The following is an 18913-nucleotide window of genomic DNA, read 5'->3' as shown; positions in this document are numbered from 1 at the left end:
ATAGCTGCTGAAGGAGTAACATGCTGGAGCCTTCTCTGGTAAGATAAAGCCTTGTAGAAATACATAGATTAATAGTATGGGTTAATAATTAAGAGAGAGCTATCTAGTAAGAAGCCTAAGCCATCAACCAAACACTTTATAAATAAGTCTCTGTGTGTTTATTTGGAGCAAAGCAGCTGTGGGACCAGGCTGGACAGAACCTCTGTCTATACTCACCCCCCTGAGAAACCCAGGATGGCTAGGGCCCAGTTTGTGCAAATCTGTAGGAGGCTGCAGCTCTATAGTAAGTGCTAGAGTATGCACAGAACTCAGCCCACAATGTGGGGCTATACACTACTTGGGTTTTAGGGACTGAGCCTGCACAGCTAATGAGACTGGGCAAGCAGCAAAAGTCACCAAATGAGGACACCCAAATGAACCTGGGCAACCTGACCATGGTACTCCCCCTGAGCAAGTGGAGATGCTAGAAAAGACAGCCCTGGGAACAAGATGGGAGGGGTGGAACCTCAGAGGCCACACCCTCTAGCCATGCCCCACTCCAGCTGTACTGTTGACTTGCTTGCCCAAAGTCCTCCCACTGAGTTACAGTTTTTATTCAGCTGATGCTTATCAATGTCTTCCTTCTGTGGCAGCACATTGGGGAAGCCCAGAAGTGACTCATCATATCTTTGTCCACAGGTGACTCTTTCCCTATTCAGGAAGTGCTGAGAGTTGCAGAAGCCTAGGGATTGGGAGTGGCACATGCCCTGAGATGGGCACCAGGGAAAGCTAGCTGCCAGGAGCCAGGTGAATACTTTAGGGTGAGGAAGTGAGAGGCTGAGGAGCCTTTTGCCCAGCCAGAGCTTTCTCAGTTCTGTCCCTACCTGAGCACTGGCACCTAGAACCCTAGGAAGCTCAGGCTTGACCACTACATGGACTCACTGTGCCCCATTCCTGCTGCATTCCAGGCAGTGGGTCATACCCCTCTCCCCAGCCCCCTGAAACACTCTGTGAACTCCTGGATGAGGCTCACCTTTAGGCCCAGTTGAAAGAGCTGGTGGGCCTAGGTCCTGAATTACTTTGGTCAACTCTCGGAGTTGGCTGGGACCTTAGTCTGTGCTTGTTGGCTAGGCTGCTCTGCTCATGGTGGGAAGAGGGGGTAAGGAAGAAGGAGAGAAATGGAATCAGAAGACAGATTAGAAGTCACAGTGCCTTTTAGAATTCTGTCCCCAAAGGACACTTGCCATCAGTCCATTCATTAGCCAGTCTGTGCTGGTATAGCAGGAGGGGAGATAGGCTTCTGTAGGAGAATGTCTAAGAATCTGAATGTTTTATGATCAGAACAAACACTATCCACAAAAGATGTGAAGGATGCCCTGCTCCCAATCTCTTCTCAGCTGTGTGTGTGTGTGTGTGAGAGAGAGAGAGAGAAAGAGAGAGAGAGAGAGAGAGAGAGAGAGAACTGAGGAATCAAACTGAGCTTCCTATATGTAAAACAAATGCTGTCCTACTGACCCACACTCCATTCTTCACAGGGAAAGGAAGGGGACAGCTGAGGAGTGTCACAGCTGTGGATCTGGCTGCTGGCCCAAGTGCTACTAGTGGTACAACTGTGCTAACAGTAGTGGGTCATTGCACTGTCCCCTCCTGCATGTGCCCAATCAGAAGCAAAATGGCTCCTGCGAATTGAGAGACACTCTGGAGGCAAATACATCCTTGAAGCTAAAGGGAGAGGAGCAAAAGGAGGAGGCAGATTGTCTTTGGAAGGCAAAGAGTAGCACATTGTCATCAAGATACAGCCAGAGAGACAACCAGAGAAAAGTCAAGAGGCCACAGAACTTAATGTTCCTGCTTAGGGTGGGTGTTCAGGCCACAAGGTCTTCTATGTGCATGCGCGCGCGCACACACACACACACACACACACACACTGCACTCCTACTCTCCCAGCTGGGAGAGGATAGCCTGGGCTGATGCCAGACTGTCACTCCTGTTAATATCCCAGGTAAGTTGAGTGCCCACAGTAAGGCTCAGCAAGGTGTAGTGTGAAGAATCCAGAGTGAAGTCTCTGGATTGAGGAATAAACAGTGTCTGTCTGTAGTCTCACAGAGCCCAGGAAGGCCTGCATAAGAGGCAGGGAGGACTTGGCATTGCCTCTGCCACACATACATGTGTGTGCTGTAACACAACAGGCAGTTATGTGGACTCACATGTACCAAGAAACATAGCTGGGTTTAGACACTCTCTCAGATACACACACACACACACACACACACACACACACACACACACACACACACACACACACACACACACACACACACACACACACACACACACACACACACACACACACACACACACACACACCCTACCTGTAGGCCTGGCACCTGCAGGAACTCAACCAAGAGCCAGGGCCCCTTCTTCAGCACCTTGGACAGATCACTAGCTCTGGGCATGCTAGGAGGAATGAGCTAGGCCCTGACTGCCTGTTTTTACTTGGGGAGAAGTCAGGGCACTACTTTCTGATCAGTGAATAAGGATCAGGTGGCAGAGATCATGTCATCAGTCATTTCTGAGCTGTCTGGATTCATGTCCTGTCTCTCCTGGGCCCTAGATACAATGCCTCTCAGAAGCCTGAATAAAAGGGAAAGCAACGGAGGAAAGAACAGCCACCTCAACCTGGAAAGGCTCTGGAAGACCCAAGACCACCTCCACTCTCTGCTACCATGGAGTTTTCATCTGAAAGCATGGAAGGCAGTGGAACCCTTGGGAGCTTGCTAGGCATTCCATGGATGAATCTGTCAGAGTGCAGCCATCCTCCCACAAATGTAGCCGCACTGTCTGGTTCCACTCTGCATAGCCCAGGGTCCATTTACTCTCAGTGTGAGGAGACCCCGTCACCCTGCCTGGGGATAAGGGAAGTATGAGAAGGCTGGAGCTCACTGACCAGAACAGCAGTAGTACTGGGTAAGTGTGGAGTGTTCCTTCTCATCTGCCCTGTCTCCAGAAACCACCTAGGATCAAGACTGCCAATTACTAATTCTACAATCCTGACCCTGTAGAGGAGGCCCCAGAGATCCCTGGCTTTCTTGGATGTTGTCCCTATGAAGTCTGATCATGGCACTACCCACCTCAGGAAGCTTGCCCTTTGCCTCCAAGGTTTCTGTCCCTTTTCTCCCACAGCTCCCATGGTCCTCTCTGAATGTCTCCACTCTGTACCCACCCCCTCAGCTTTTGGGCTCAGGTGGGTAGAGACTATATCCAGTGAGCACAGAGTCCCTGATGGGCCACCTCTAGCAAAGCTGTCTGACGTAAACTCCACCATAAGTCCTGTTCCTCTTCACCATGCCTCAGGACTACCCCCAATCCCTGAAGCAACCCATTTCAAACTGGTGATCAGGACAAAGCTCAGTACCTCAGGTGCTGACAACAGCCTGGGGTGGAGAGAACATTGGCTCAAGTCTCTGGATGCCCTGTGGGCCCAGGGGAAGGCTGGAGCCCAAGGTCTGAGTGTGGGGGAGCCCAGCTATGGCATTCAAAAATCTCCACCTCAGCAGTGAGTCAGCCCACAGTCACCGACCACCCCCAGGACACTGTAACCAGGAGGACCTGGCATCTTAGCATGAGACTGTGGTGGGTGCGAGCAGAGGAGTGTGGCCAAGGACAGGAGTGAGTCACCTGTGGGGGAGAGGCAGAGGAGCAGCTTCGGGCTTCTCTAAGGGCCTCCCAGATCCCTGGTCTCATGTCTTAATATGATTTGCTGAAGATATGGATCCAATTTCAGCATATATCAAACCAGGGCTTGGCCACAGTCCAGGATCAGGCCTTAATATGTAAGCAAAATGAGGCTTCAGCCTATGACTATGGCCAAGACTCACTGTGTGGCCAGAATGAGGGCTCAGTATGTATCTTAGTTTCTTTTCCTGATGCTGTGATAAAATTCCCCAGGAAAGTGATTGTTTTCACTCACAGTTCAAGGTACACAGTCCATCATGGTAGGGAAGCTAAGTGGTCAGGAGTTTGAAGCAGCTGGTGATGTTATATCCACAGTCAGAAGAGAATGATGCATATACCCTGCATCCAGCTCCCCTTCCCCACTTATAGTCTGAGACCCCAGCCCCGGAATGCTGATATTCACTGTGGGAGGGTCTTCCCCCCTTCCTCACTTATATAATGACAGTACTTTCCCACAAGCATGCCCACAGGCCCATGTTCCATATGGTTGTGGGTTCTGTGGCCAGAATCAGAGTTCATTGTGTGACTGAAGTCAGGGCGTGGTGTGTAAGGATCAGGGCTCAGTGCTCCTAGGGTGTAGTGTTTACTAAGTTGGAGTACTGTTGGGGACCAGTCTTGTTCTGACCCTTCATTATCAGGCTGCCTCCCTAAATCCTGTCTCTTGCCCTACTTTTATTGGTATCAGAACCTCAGGGTAGAAGGCACTGTGCAAGACCCAGCCAGAACAGGAAAGTGTTTTTTTTTTTTTTTTTTTTTTTTTTTTTTTTTTTTTTTTTCTGTAAGGAGTAAGGGTTTTGAGGCCCTCACAGTGTCTACATATTGTGTGTGTTCCCAGGCTGGGGGACTGTCCCCAGAGTGCTGAGGGAGAGATGACCTCTGGCCTCTACCTGGAATGCAACCAATTAATCCAGATTCTAGTATCCCTGATGCCATGGTAATTTTGACACTCCTTGGTCCGCTGTCCACTAGAACTGGCCTATATGCACTCCATCCAGTAACACCTGTAACACACTGCATGGCAGTGTGGATACATCGTCACAATCTGGGGCTGGTGGGAAGCTTTTGAATGAGGTGGAAGATTAAGACTGAACCAGGTCTCCAGGAGACAGACAAGGCTTCAAAAGGGTGGTCCAGAGAGGGGATGAGAAGAATGAGTGAGTGGAGGACAGCTCTAGTCTCACCTCTTTTCTTGTTCACTCTCCTCTTCATCCGTTCCTTCTTCTCTCCCCTCTTCTCTCTCATCCCTCTCTATCCTCTAAATTCTTCAATCTCTCTCCTCTCCATCTCTCCATATCCCTATTACTTCCCTGGCTCTCTTCTTCCCTGCCTCCCTTCCCATGATGGTTCCTCTGCCAGGTGCACTGGCTGGTGCTGTACAGTGCTGTGCTGTGGTAGTATGACGCAGGCACTTATTCAGCATCACTGGGTGACTCACCTCTCAGGTACCCAGGCATCCTCTGAAGCAGGAAGAGGCCTTTGTGTCTAGAACCTTAGCATCACATAGCACAGAGATCCAGAGAGTGAGGGGGAAGCACTGGGATAGGGCTTTGTTCATTCATCAGGGCATTGTGGGACTCTGGCACTGAGGGACCCCTGAGCTTCCTTGGGGTCTCTTAGAAAGAGCAGCCCCTTCCCCAGAACCTTTGGGAGAAATGTTTACTCCATCCTAATGTGGGCTTTCCCCCTTTACCTTTATAAACTGCCTTTTTTCTATGTACCATGTCTGTCTATCCAGAGACAGTCTTTTGTCATCCCCTTTCCTCAAGGACAGACACCTCCTCCTCTGATTCTCTTCTCCTTCTCCCTCATCCTCTATCTCCTTTTTTGTACCTTATTCCATGCCCTCTGTCCCTCTGTGCTGAGAACTTGGCCTTAGGGTGCCCTTTCAAAACCCACCAAGGACCACTAGACTAAGTCTAGTCCCAAGTCCTTTAGTAGGATCTATGGGTTAACTTATTCTTCCATAGTGGTTTTGTCCCTTACTGCCATGTGAGGACTCCTGTCATTCCCCTGATCCCTGTCTCATGCAGAGACTACTGAGATGTTCTTATGGGCATAGCTGTGAGCTCCCTGGGGATAAGGCTGAATCTGTCCAATCAGCAAAAGGTTCTTTAAGCAGGGGTAACAAGGAGCCAACCTGGACAGGGTATTGATGGCCAGGTCCCACTGCAGAGGGATGTTTGAGAGAACCTGAGTAGGACCCTGGCTGAGCCCAAGGGAGTAAGGGTGGACTTTCTAAAAGTTTCTACAAACTGGGCAAAAGATATGCAAAAGTTCAAACTCTCTAAGGCAGGAATGAGTGAACTGTCTGCCAGAATCATAAGCTGCACCTTCGGGGATGGATGGGACCATGGCCAGACTAAAGGGGTCCTGCTGAGCCATCATATCTGGCAGCAGATGGACACATAGAGACTAGGCAAGGAGTGCTTCTGATGCTGGCCCCTGTCTACCCAGATTCCTGCTGTTCCTTAGGAGGGGAGAGGGGAGTCTCACCTACCCATTTCCCATGGGCATCCACAAAATTTAAGCTATAGCTGTTAGCTGACATTTAGGACTGGAGTGCAATCTCCACAATAGGCCAGTGGCCCAGGACAAGCAAGAGGAAGCTGGCTGAAGTCCAGGAACAGCTTCCTCCAGGGTAGCAGGTGAGTGGCTGGAGGTGAGGGTACAGAAAGCTGAGGGCTAGGGGTGATACAACAAAAAGTAACTGCATCTGCTCTGCCTGGGACCCATAGTGTGCTGGAGCTGTTTCAAACCCTGAAGGAAGGCAGAAAAACAAACACCTCTTCTGTGAACTTTCTGCTCATTGTGTTCCCATTCCTTGGGCTATTCTTCTGGGGACATTCAGCAAGTCCCTTGCTTTGGCCCAAATCCTGCCCATCCCTGAATGGTCCTTTATCCTCCCTATGTGGGCCCAGGTGAGAAGAGAGCAAGGCAGCCATGACAAAGCCAGGCCAGGCCTCAGGAATTTGAGCACCTGCCTTCTGTGGCCTGGTATCTCATTCTCTCCAAAGTGAGAGAAACTTTGACCTGCACTTAAGTAAGGCCAAGAGGACTGTGATTGGTGGCCTGTGGTCTGAATTCCACTGTGGTATTGCTAGCAAAGCCTTTGTGTGGCTGACAGGCCTGCCCCCAGGCAAAGGATGAAAGGGGACAGACAGTCTAAATGGAACTGGCTATTGGTCCCAGTTCATGGGTAATGATAGTGGCCCCTGGAAGCTGAGACCACCCTACTCCATCATCTACCCAGAGAGAGACATCCTCACCTTGCCCAAGCCTAATGGGACATGGAGCCAGGATGGATTCCTGGGCCTTGACGTCACCAGGACAAAGGTCTCATTACTATCAGCCCCTAAGCACATGGCTGTTCTGGGTTCACATTTCTCACATTTCTCTAGGACCTTTAAGGGACTCCGGTACCAATGCTGGGACCTAACACACAGAAAGTGCTCAATAAATACTGAAGGAGAAAATGGAGGGGAGCAAAGCATCTGAGAATCACCAAGTGTCCAAGAGGGACTGAGGCCCTACCTTGTGCTCAGCAGAGCCAGACCAGTTAAGTAGAGATCCATGATGACCTCTCCACCCTGGGGAGGTTGAATGGCACCACTGATGTCTGCCTGCCCTGAGCAACACTTCTGTTGTGGGGGGATGAAAGGACAGAAAGTCAATTCTGGAAGTTTCTGAAATGTGGTCCTGGTGGATGAGCTGCTTGACAAGAATATGATTTCAGCCCCAGATGAGTAAGTACCCAAGGCCTAATCTTGCCCTCATTAAAAGGCCCTAGACCCATTTGAGGCCCACTGCCTATATCCATCCATCAGGCTGGGTGATGGCTCCATCTACAGGGTATGACTTCCAAGGGGCAATGAGCAGACCACAAAATGATTTAGGAGGCTTAGAGGCTGCCCATCTCCACAGTGGGAGCTTAGGTAAATTGACACGGAGGACCCAGCTCCTCCAGGCCACAGGCTTTCCATCTGCAAAGTGATGTAAGAAAACTCTTGTTATAAAATGAAATGAATTCAGCACAGCCTATGCCCAGGAATAGTCAACATTTCAGCCACCACTGCATTCACTGTTGTGTGGCCATCACTACACATTTACAAAACAGAACTTCTGGCCTCATTAAACAGCAGCTTCCCACCTGTCCCATCAGCCTCTACTCTTTCTGCTTCAGGGACCATGCCTCTCTGTGAGGCCTCATAGACAGGGACCCCACACAATTTTCTGGATTGTAACACCAAACAGAACCTTCATGATTCAATATTCAAATGACCCACAGCCTTACTGCGGCACCAGCCCTACACAGACTTGTAGCAGATGCAGTGAGAAAGCCACAGAAGATTTCTGCCAGATGTGAATGGTTTCAGGCCATTGAGAGGGGAAGTAAAAGACGACACTGGATGGAGGCCTGCAGAGGTTGGCACAGGGTTAGATATTAGGCACAGTGACAGGCATAACTATCCTTTCTAAAGCTTTTAACGGACTCACAATGACATTCTGATCCCATTTATCAAGTAAGAAGCTAGGCCTGTCAGCCCACATGCCACTTAATGTCAGCAAATAAAATCCAATTATTAGGAAAGTCTCAGAAGTCCTTGACCAGAACAGCAGCCAAGGGCCTGGCTTCCCCATCAGGAGAGAAGCTGCTTAACCAACCGAGTCACCTTGTGGCTAGGTGGCATAGTGGCCAAGCTACAGTGTGAAGCCCGACACAGAGTTGACAGAGTATATAGAGACCAGGCAGCCAAAGTAGAGTGCTACAGGCATCTTCAGTCGGGAGTACTCTTTAAATGCTTACCAGGACAGGAGTCCCAGGAAGGGGGACAGGCAGGTTGCTGAAGAATGCCCAAGGCTTTATGGAGTCTCCTACATGATCAGGTTTCATGTAGAATTACTACTAAAACAAATAGATGGAAACTTTTGGGGGTTTGTGCAGTTTTCAGCAATAATAAACCTACCTAGCCTTATAGGACTGGGAGAGATGTGGGTGTTCCTGTTGGGAGAATGAGTCAGGGGCTACAGTCTCTTAGCACACGGTCTTGTTCACAGAAGTGGACAAACTTTCTGGCTTCAGGTCTGTACAGAGATAGCATGCAGGGAGAGGGCCCCCTAGTGTCTGTTCTACCTCATGCCTCTTCTCTGCCCATTTGGGTAGAGGGCCCCCTAGTGTCTGTCCTTCATGCCTCTTCTCTGCCCATTTGGGTAGAGGGCCCCCTAGTGTCTGTCCTTCCTCATGCCTCTTCTCTGCCCATTTGGGTATCCATGATACCCCATGGTCTGGTATTCCTCCAGTCTTCCCAGAATCCTCTGCAGAAGGCCACAGCCCAGAAGCTCCAAGCTTCACTGTGGCCTGCTTCCTAGGAAACCCAGACTATAGGGCACATGCGAGTCCCCAGTGGTAGGACAGAAGCAATTTGGTACTCTGGGCAGCTGCCAGCCCAGACTCAGAGATCACAAAGAACACGGGCATGAGGGCTGCAATGGCTGAGGAGTGCATGGTGAATTTACTATCAGTAGAGATGGCAGGTGGTGACACGGTTTTATCGGGTGGTGCTTGAGTTCCACAGGAGGCCTTTTATTCATGTAGTTAGCCACAGAATGCAACTTTTGTCTTGTCTACCTCCTGTCCTTTGTGAGCTGGGCACAAAGCTCTCCACCTCTTTGGACAAGCTCCTTCACAGGCTAACGCTGGGCCAGGGGTAAAGGCTGAGGCTGTAATGTCAGGGATGCAAGAGCATGAGGCAGTCAGGGTACTGGACAGGGGGCAGGGCATTTAGTGGGAGGATAACCTTGGCCTAGGAGTCCTACAAAGGGAGTTATATCAACCCCACCCAGAGGCTTCAGCATCTGGACCTCAGGACCCTGCATACCCTCTCCTCATCATACAAAAGATTCCATGGCTTTCCAATCTGAGGACGCTCCCCCAAAGGACACCACACCCTGGTTTATCTCCCTCCCCTGGAGCTTAAATCTCTGATATTAAACACATAGTAAGGGATGAGAAGAGCTGGGGGTTGCATTTTTGGAACCACAAACAACATAATCTCAAATTAATTCCTTAAAATAAGGCAAGCTGCAGCTGTCCCTGCCACTCAACAGGGAGCCTTGGACTCCCTACTTAAAAACCTATTGTCCCATAATTAAGGACAGCATGACACTCATTGGAGATGCAAGGAATGCTCTGGTGGCAGGCAAAGGGCCATCATGTGAATGAGCTGGAGCCAGGACCAAGGGCAGTCCACTTCAGAACCATAGCCCCACTATCTCCCTGACACATCACAGCTACCACCTTGCTAAGTTCAGGGTGTACTCTCTCTGAGGGCCAGGATCACAAGAGGATGGCCCCAGCTTCCACTCCTACAGATGTGGACCCTCCCTTGGATCCAATCTTAAGGAAGGAGGTGACAGCAGCCATCATAGCCCCACCCAGGATCCTCTTCCAGACCCCACCCAGCCTCTTTCTGAGATCACATGGTACTCAGGTCCACTGCAGCTGGCCATGAAGGGCCTGAGCAGCTTCCCAATAGTTAACCCTCGGTGACTGGGCAGGGGAGCAGCCTCTTCTTCCCACTCACCCTGTTAACCCACCAACTTGGCCACCCATTGCTCACCACTCTCCTCCCATAGGACAAAGGCTTGACTTCCTGTCTTGCTGTGGATGTACTTCTGAGACAACACACATGGCTGTGACAGACTGCTTCTGCTCTTCCACAAAGCAGCAAATACTGGTGGGGGTGGGGACCAGTCCTAACCAGGCCCTCATAAGGACCATCTCCATCACCTCTGAGAGGTGATGTGGAGGGTCTCTAGCAAATATACAGGGAGAAAAAGCTATGCTGGTGGGGACTGTGACACTGCAGTGCCCAAGGTCTATCTGACAATGGAACAACAGCCTGACTCCTGGTAGGAAGCAGGAAGGAGCCAAGCACATCATGTGCCCATGATGCTAGCTAGCACAGGAGGCTGCAGCAGAACTGCCAGTTCTGAGCCAGCTTGAGCCACACAGGTATCTGGGAGGCACAGCAGAAAGCAGACAGTATATGGAGGGACTAGAGCACACTATTCCCAGGAGAGCTCAGGGCTTTCTGAGCACCTCATTGGCCACTGGGCAAAGGGGAGGGAATGGGGTCCTGCCAGGACTGTCTCTCTCTATACCCGACACAACGTGTCTACCATTTCAGAGTTCTGAGGCCAATACACTGGACTGCTTGGGCTTCTAAGAGGCTGGTTCTAAGAGGGAGTGCCTTAGGCATGCTCAGAGTATACATGGAAGGCAGTACAGAAATGCAGGCTCTCAGGGAATTGATACCCCTTCCCCAGGTCTGCACCTCTAGGACAAGCCTCAAGGAAGCTAGCTGCCAATGGCTGTAGGAGAAGGCAGAACATTTGGCCTTTGTCTTGGATCTTTGAAGACAAAGGGGCCTGCCTACCTTGGTTGTTTTGGAAGGTGCCCCAGGGACAGACACCACAAATCTAGTAGGTGACAACTGGAGCAGGTCCTCAAGTTCAGCCAGCACTGGTCCTGGAATGTAGTCTGATGGTACAAGGCTTATGGACCCAGGAGTTCCCCCAGCCCTATCCCATCCTCTCAGGAAGGGACTTCCCCCTCCACATGTCCATCATTTGATGCTGTAGGCAAGTGTGACTTCCAACCTTGGACCTGCAGCAGCTTAAGTAGCTGCAACAATAACACAGTAGTTCCCACAGTGAGTTAGACACAACACAACACATGAACATACAGATGTCACCCAGACACACAGAAAAAGTGGAATGACCCCTGTCCATAGGGACTGAAGAATCAGCCACAGACTTCTAAAAACAACCTGGTTATAATGTTCACACATGCATGTAAAGCAAGAAGGCATCCAGCCACAACTAGAGCTGTCTGCAACAGCCATTCTTAGTGTTTGGACAGACATAGAAACACAAACCAACAGTTCCCAAGTGCCCCCTGGCTATCAGAGGTTCCACAGGCAAAAGTCTCTAGGTGAAGCAGCAGCTGAACACTGGAATGAAAACTGTGGTAATTCAGTTACATGAATCCCAAAAGCAGTGGAGGTCAAGGACAAAGCCATGACGGGGAAGAGTTAATGGCTGCAGACAAAGGGCTCTGGGAGTCACAGGCACAGCAACCACAGTGCTACCCATTATCTCCAAGGTCAGGAACCAAATGGTGCAGAAGCATCTTCCATATGCTTCCTGCCTATCCCCTGTTGAGCTCCGAGTCACCAAGTACTGCACTGTGATTTCATGCAAACTGTTCACATAAAGGCTGTTACTTCCAAGTTCTGGGAACAGAGTTCTGGACACATGGTGGACTCTGAGCAATGCTAAAACTAGCATGCAGTGTCTCCATGGAACCCAGACCCTAGACATGGGGGCCTGCTGCAGACAGGAATACTACAGAGTCTTACCACTGAACTTGCTTGTCCATGGCTGAGGTGGGTTCAGACCAAGAGGATGGCATGTGCCAATGCAACTATTAGTGGGGATGTGAGCACTGAGGTCAGGAGCTGAAGCCAGTGCCCTCAGGTCTCAGCTTGGGGGCTACTGGTTGCGGAAAGCCAGCCTCCCCAGGGCTGGAGATACACCCCTCAAGGCACTTCAACCTGATAATGTGGCCCAGTCTTCCAAAACCAGAGGCAAATCTGGCCCACTTGACCCAGCTGCAGCTAGGGGAGGCTCCAGAGTGCTAAGGGAGAGAGCACAGGTCTCCTGTCATTCAAATGATACACTCCTGTCCTAGCAGATAAAGTAAAACCACTAGCCAGAACAAAAGGAGCCCTCTGTGTAAACAAGGAGCCATGCTCCTAGGGCTTGAGTCTGTGCTTGCTCTAGTCTGAGTATTGTCTCCTGCCTAGCAGGCAGTCTGAGCCCCACAGCTGAACATGGTACAGAACAGAGCTGCAGGGTTCTTCAGTTGTCACCTGACGTGGATGGGCAGGGCAAAGCAGAGTGGGTTGTGGCCACACACACACCAGGGTGCTCCTGAAGGGCCTCAAGTTTGATCACAGCCCTGAGAGCCACTCGGGGCCGCCTCAACTGCTGCTGTCTCCTGAACACCGTGTGCAGTGCCTGCAGCTGCTCCACTTCTCGCATAGTGAAACACGGCTGCTGCTCCGCAAAGTGCACAAGTGTCTCAAAGGATGCGGCTGCCTGCTCCCAGGCTGCCTCCTTATCGTCACCAGCACCTGTCTCTGCCTTTCCTGCATGCCCAGTAGCCTGGGACAGTGCCACAACGGCAGAGGCCTCATCCGTGTCCCTCCCTGCTACATCTTGCTCTTCCGCCCTGCTGCTGTGAAGCCTACCGCCAGAACAAGAGGGCCCTTCTTTGACGAGCTCAAGGATGTGTGCAAAAGTCTTATTGTGAGGCTTGATGCTGCAGCGCCCTGCTTCCTCCTCAGAGGAGGAGCCTTCTGCGAATGTGACAGTAGGCCACAGCTTCCTCCACGCCCGCCTGAAGACCCGGCTAGGCACAGAATTCCAAGCACAGGCCACATTGACTATGGCATCGTTCATGCTGTGGCGGGTGGGAAAACCTTGCAAGGCCACAGGAGGGTTAATAAAGAGCCTCATGAAGGCTCTGCGAATGCCTTGCTCTGTGGGCTGCAGTAAGGAGGTCACACTGGCAGGCAAGAAGATAGTGATGACATTCTCTGACATGAGCTCAGACTCTTGTGGGTGAGCCCGGGAATGGTCCAGCAGGAGAATTGCCTTGCTGTCTTCAGGCAAGCCTATGGTTCTGAAGTGATCTTTCACTGAGGGAACAAAAATATGATGGAACCAGTCTGAGAAAATCTCCTTGTCTACCCAGGCATTACCTTGGGCCTTGTAAGCAATAGGCAGGTGCTGGATACCTCTAAAGGCTCTGGGGCCACCACCTTTCCCAATGGCCAAGGGCTTGAGTCTGTGGGAGCCTGTGGCATTGGCACACATTAGGACAGTCAGTCTGTCCTTGGCTTGTTTGAAGCGGGGTACAGTTCCATCATCCGTGGTAGAATTCGGCAAGGACCGCCAGACCAGACCAGTCTCATCAGCGCTGTACACCTGCTCAGGAGATAGTCCATGCTCAGCCACGAGACTCCTGAAAAAGCCACAGAACTGCTCAGCAGCTTGGTGGTCAGCCACCTGCTTCTCGTTGGAGGCATCTAACTTTTTAATGCCATGCCTGGCCTTGAAACGCCAAAGCCATCCTCCAGAGAACACACAGGGCTCTGTCAGCCGCATCTGCTTGTAGAAGTCCTTGGCCTTTTCAATGAGCATGGGACCTGACACAGGGATACCCTCAGCACGCTTTACCAGGAACCACTCGTAGAGCACTCTGTCCAGATGCTCCAACTTGGGTGTGTGCAGGGTACGCCGCTGCTCCAGGGCCTGGCGAGAGTCGGAGCTGGCAAAGAACCTGAGCAGCTGGGCCTTGTGGGCTTTGATGTCATACAGAGTGGACATGCCCACATTATACTCCTGCATCAGTGCCTTCCTGCTCTCACCACGCTCTAGCCGAGTGCAGATGTCAATCTTCTCCTTCAGGGTCAGCACCACTCGCTTCCGCTTCTCCCCCTTGCCCTTCGCTGCATCCTGCTTGGAGGCCATGAGGAGGTGGTCTAGGATAGGCTGTGCCTGTCCTTCCCTGCCTATGTTTCCCTGGCTCCCTGGACCACAGTTTCTCCCTCTCTTCTCTGTCTTCACACAGGATTGATCCTACGCTCAAGCCAGGTTCATTCTTGGCTTTGCTCTCTGCCTACAGCAGTGTCTTGCCTCGGTCTCCCTTAATATCGAGGCTCCAGCACACTTGGGCCTCGGGTCCTAGTAGTATAGTCAGTTACTGTTCTCTTCAGGAGAGGTGAACAGAGTTGAGTTACCCTAGACTCCTGGGCGTAGTTGAGTCTTCACATAGATGGCAAGAGGTAGCAGCTTTCCCCGTCAACAGTATCCAGATTTCTGAGCTGGGAATACTTCTTATCAGGATTCACAATGTTGCTTACCCATACATTTCAGGAGCTGGAAAACAGAGGAGAAAGGTTACTAAGAACACTCAAAATGGGCTTAGAGTCACTGGAAAACATCACCTCAAACACCAGTGCCATTTGGACCGGGGTTTGCTATCCAGTCTGTTAACTAGGCCTTCCTTGCAGACCACAGAGCAAGCAGCACCAACAACCTTCATAACTGTCCAGAAAAGGTAAGAGTCCTTGGCAATGCATTCAAAATGGCTTCTGACTTCCCGGCACCCCCTCCCCCTTGCTCTGAAAACTTTATCTGGGTGGTTTCTTTCAATGAAGCATTTGATGAATCTGAAGGTACAGGGTTACTTCCACAAGCAGCACAAAAGTGCACCCAAGACCACAATGTAAGAGATATTTATTCAGATGTGTGAGAGTTTCAAAGATACACAGGGTATGTCAGCTTCTCTCCAGCCAGCCTCTTGGTCTTCAGGACTTGGTACTGGTCCCCAAGGGTCTCCCATTCTAGTCACAGTGAGGGCAGTGTGCATACCACTTGCTGTGTGCACCTCACTGTGGAACAGAAGGAACTCAAGGCCACAGTCTACTCTCAGGGGTAATATTTAATAACAAACCAGGGAGCTGAGAAACTCTGAAGCAACCTGAGGGACAGAGAGGTTTATAGGAGGCTCAGCTCATGATGGCTGTCTCTTGGTGCCTGCCCTACAGATGTGTAGAGAGTGGTTAAGTGGATGAATACACCCACACAGAAATGAAATTTTGCCAAGCTGAGTATGGTAGCTCAAACCTGTCATTTTAGCATTTGGGAGACAGAGGCAGCGCTGCTTCGAGTACAGGGCCAGCCTGCATTACCCAGTGAGTTCTACGAAGGAAGAAAGGGAAATGAGGAAGAGAGGGAAAATTTGAATCTTGTACCACTCTTAGAACCTCCTAAACGTGGCTGCAGAAATTCGGGAGGCTTCTAAACTTGGGACTTCAAAGGGAGCACTGACAACCCAGTGCCACCTGAACAGAGGCGTAAAGAACTACTTTTCGGGTGTGAGGCGGGGGAGTGTAAGATCCTAAGTGGAGAGGCAAATTTTTTTCTAGTCGGTCCTGAGGCATCTGGAGGGCGGGTGTAAGAAACAACCTGCCATCGGGCTGCAGCCCTGACGACACAGGCAAGAGACGAATGAATGAAGGGTCCTGGGAGAAGAGGAGCAACCAAGCTTGCCCGGTCTGCGTGCTGGTGGAGCTCATGGGAGCCGAGGGGACCCGAACCCCTGAGAAGGAATCCACCAGTCCAGAGCGCCACTCGATTCCCAGGTGCTCTGGGCGGAGAAACGTCAACGCGCCTCCGGTTCAAGAGCGGGAGCGTGGGCCCGGCCTCCAACCAGTTCGCAGTAGCGGCTACGGCCCCGGCCCGGCCCAGGCCGGCCCCACTCACCTGTGGACCTCGAGCCGTCACTACCGGCCGGAAATGCCTGCCACGCAGCTCGCCACCGGTCCGCTCCTCGCGGCCTTCCCCGAGCCACTTCCGGGGACGCTCTAGACCATCCGGAGGCCTCTAGCTCAGTGGTGCCTAGCTCGCTACACTGCGGCTGAGCAAGGGAGCAGCCCCGGCCTGGCTGCTCACCAGTCGGTAGAACGACGAAGGGCAGAGGGAACCGCGCATTCATGAAGAGCGGAAGCCCGGGCTGAGTGTCCGGTGCTAAGAGCCATGGCCGGGAGAGCATGGACTGGATGCTAAATCCAGCGCCACCTTGTGGTGGGAGGTTTCCAAGGCCCCCAGGTTGTCAGGATCCCTTTCCATCCCTGTGGACCCCTCCTATAACTAGTTAAAATCTTCCCAATTTAGACGATTTTGAAGATCAGATTTGAAACGTAGTGCAATGCACCGTGGAGGCTTTGGGAGACATGAGATGAGTCATTTTGCATGTGAACCATACCGGAATGTTTGTTAAAGTATCCAACGAGAGAAGACACTGCAATGAAGCCGGTGAAGGACAACAGAGGCTGGGTGCTGTTTTGAAGATGAAGGATTGCCACCAACCAAGAAGTGCAAGTGGTTTAGGGAGCTCCAAAAGACCAAGAAACATTCTCTCTTGGAATACAACCCTGGTGACATTCTGATCTCATTACCCAGGCCTGCAGAAGTGTGAGAAAACAGAATTGTGTTGCAGGCCTCCACACTGGGGTGATTTGTCACAGTGTCATAGAAACACAGACGATGGAAACTTGCTCCTCCTAAACTCACACCCTTGCCTGAGCACCCAGGACCCTGCCTGCTCTTCTCCATCCTCTCTTGTTGGATCCTTTGCTCTCCCCATTCACATCTCCTAACTAGAGTTCTAATACCACGAAAGACTGGGTGGCTCCCAAACCCATGCCTCCTAGAATATCTTCCCTGATGTCCACACATCTGTCTTTTGTCCAGCACCTGGACATGGCTATCCGCATGCACCTCAAGACAGTGTTTCTGTAATGGAGATCAGGTGCCTCCTGACAATCCTGGCTCCCCCACCCCAAACCATTGTGTTTCCTGGCAGTTCTACTTCCCCACTCACTAAGCATCACTCTAAACTCTCCCTCACATCCAGTGGACTAGCTCTGATTAGCCCTGCCCCAGAATCCATCCTTTGGATTTCCCCTCTGCCCCCACCTGCCTGACTTTGGGCCTATGCCCTAACCATCTATCGCCTCCTCCTTGGTCCTGTTGTTTTGCCTTTTCCTTATTGTCAGCTGTTGCTGCTGTACTGTGAGCTGTCCTCCAACAATGGCTTGGGACAGCCATTGTCCTAAAGCACATGACTCTGGATTATGAATTGAATGACAGAATCAAATGCAGAGGAATGCAGAAGGAAACTGAGTCACAGAAGATTCCAGGCATACTGTATGTCTGGAACCCAGGACCCCAAGAAGTCTTTCTGACATTTTTCTGGACTCTGCCCCTGAATGTGGCTCTCTGCTGCCACCTTGTGAAGCGGGGATCACACACTTCTCTAGTGGCAGAGCTTGGCATGGAAGTGGAGCTTGGCACATGACTCCAGGACATTTGGTCTTATCGGTCATATCTCAAAGGCTGAGTTTATTTTAGTTGTGGGGAAGTGGTCATAGAGAAAGACTGGTGTTCCCTTGGACCTGGGACTAAGAGGTCCCCTCTGCTCCTTCCCACTAACCCATGAGTTAAGCCCTGGCATGAGACTTGTGCCATTGCAGTCTCCACCTGCCAGACTTCCCCTCCCCACTTATCTAAAGTGGCATTGGAAAGAGTCAGTCTGAGCAGACCACTTATCATAGTCTAACTCACCTCAGTCATCTTCCAAGTTCCTGGATCATCCTGCAAGACTGTTCACACTACCTGTAAGCCTTTGCTTGGAGGAGGCTTGGACTACAGGGGTGCCTGCTACTCAAGTGGAGAAATCACCAGCATCCCCTTCCTCCTTTCTCAGGCCTCCCTGTCTCACTGACTTGCCTCCAAGGAGGCATGTGAAGAAAAAAAAACAGGAAAGTCAGGGACATTTCTAAAAGAGTTAAAGCAGAAGGCTAGCTTGTGACAGCTGGGAGCTCGTGGGAAGGGGGTGTTGCAGACAGAGCCATGAATAGTGCTGAGGAAAATAATCACCTCTGGGTAAGCAGGGACCATGGAAATTAAAACTAGGACATGCCCCAGGATGCAGCAGGGCCTGTGGAGTTTTAAGCCCCCACTCCACTGTCCAAAGGGTATGCCAGCACATGTACTCACTCTCACAATGCACAATGTACATTTGACCTGTACCCATATTCTTTCACATAGCATCAACATATCACACACAGAGCATGCAAGGAGTGGCTTTGACTTCTAGGATTCAACATGGAGACCTTAGTGGGACATGATATCCAGCTTCCTGGAGGTCTAGCTGCACATGTCATACTCATGATCTGGGGGACCATGTTTCCAAAGACCTGCAGTGGCATAAACAGAAATCAGTTGTGGTTTTACATTCCACATGCTGACTTTGCTTTTAAAGGCCATCTCTGTACAAAATTACAACTCTACCCAACTATGATTTGTATACCATCAAGGGGCCCTGTGATGGCTCCCTAAGAAGAGGTAGGGGTCTAATGGAAAGGCATAGTTTTGAGAATCCACACCCAAAGAACAGTGGCTTCTTTGCTATGTGAACGGGCAGGCTCTCCAGGGAGTGTGATGGGCTGTGGTGGGGAGAGAGGAAAAGAGAGAACAAGAAAAACTAGAGACTCAGGTAGTG

General features: G+C 51.0%; 2 protein-coding genes across 2 annotated transcripts in view; one reads left to right on the top strand and one right to left on the bottom strand.

The window, feature by feature from the left end:
- Positions 1-18913, top strand: part of Psca (prostate stem cell antigen) — a 1185392-nt gene that overhangs the window by 1161403 nt on the left and 5076 nt on the right. The window lies entirely within an intron of this gene.
- Positions 11531-14429, bottom strand: Jrk (Jrk helix-turn-helix protein). The gene has a single exon (XM_051202687.1). The coding sequence runs from the start codon at positions 14311-14313 to the stop codon at positions 12637-12639; it is 1677 nt and encodes a 558-aa protein (XP_051058644.1). The 5' UTR covers positions 14314-14429; the 3' UTR covers positions 11531-12636.

This window comes from Phodopus roborovskii, unplaced genomic scaffold (assembly GCF_943737965.1).
Source record: "Phodopus roborovskii unplaced genomic scaffold, PHOROB, whole genome shotgun sequence".
In the NCBI taxonomy this organism is placed as follows: Eukaryota; Metazoa; Chordata; class Mammalia; order Rodentia; family Cricetidae; genus Phodopus; species Phodopus roborovskii.
Note: the sequence above shows the minus strand (reverse complement) of the source record. Positions and strands in the feature narration are given on the sequence as shown.

Coding starts and splice junctions, on each gene's coding strand:
- Jrk (XM_051202687.1), bottom strand. CDS start 14,313: ATGGCCTCCAAGCAGGATGCAGCGAAGGGCAAGGGGGAGAAGCGGAAG.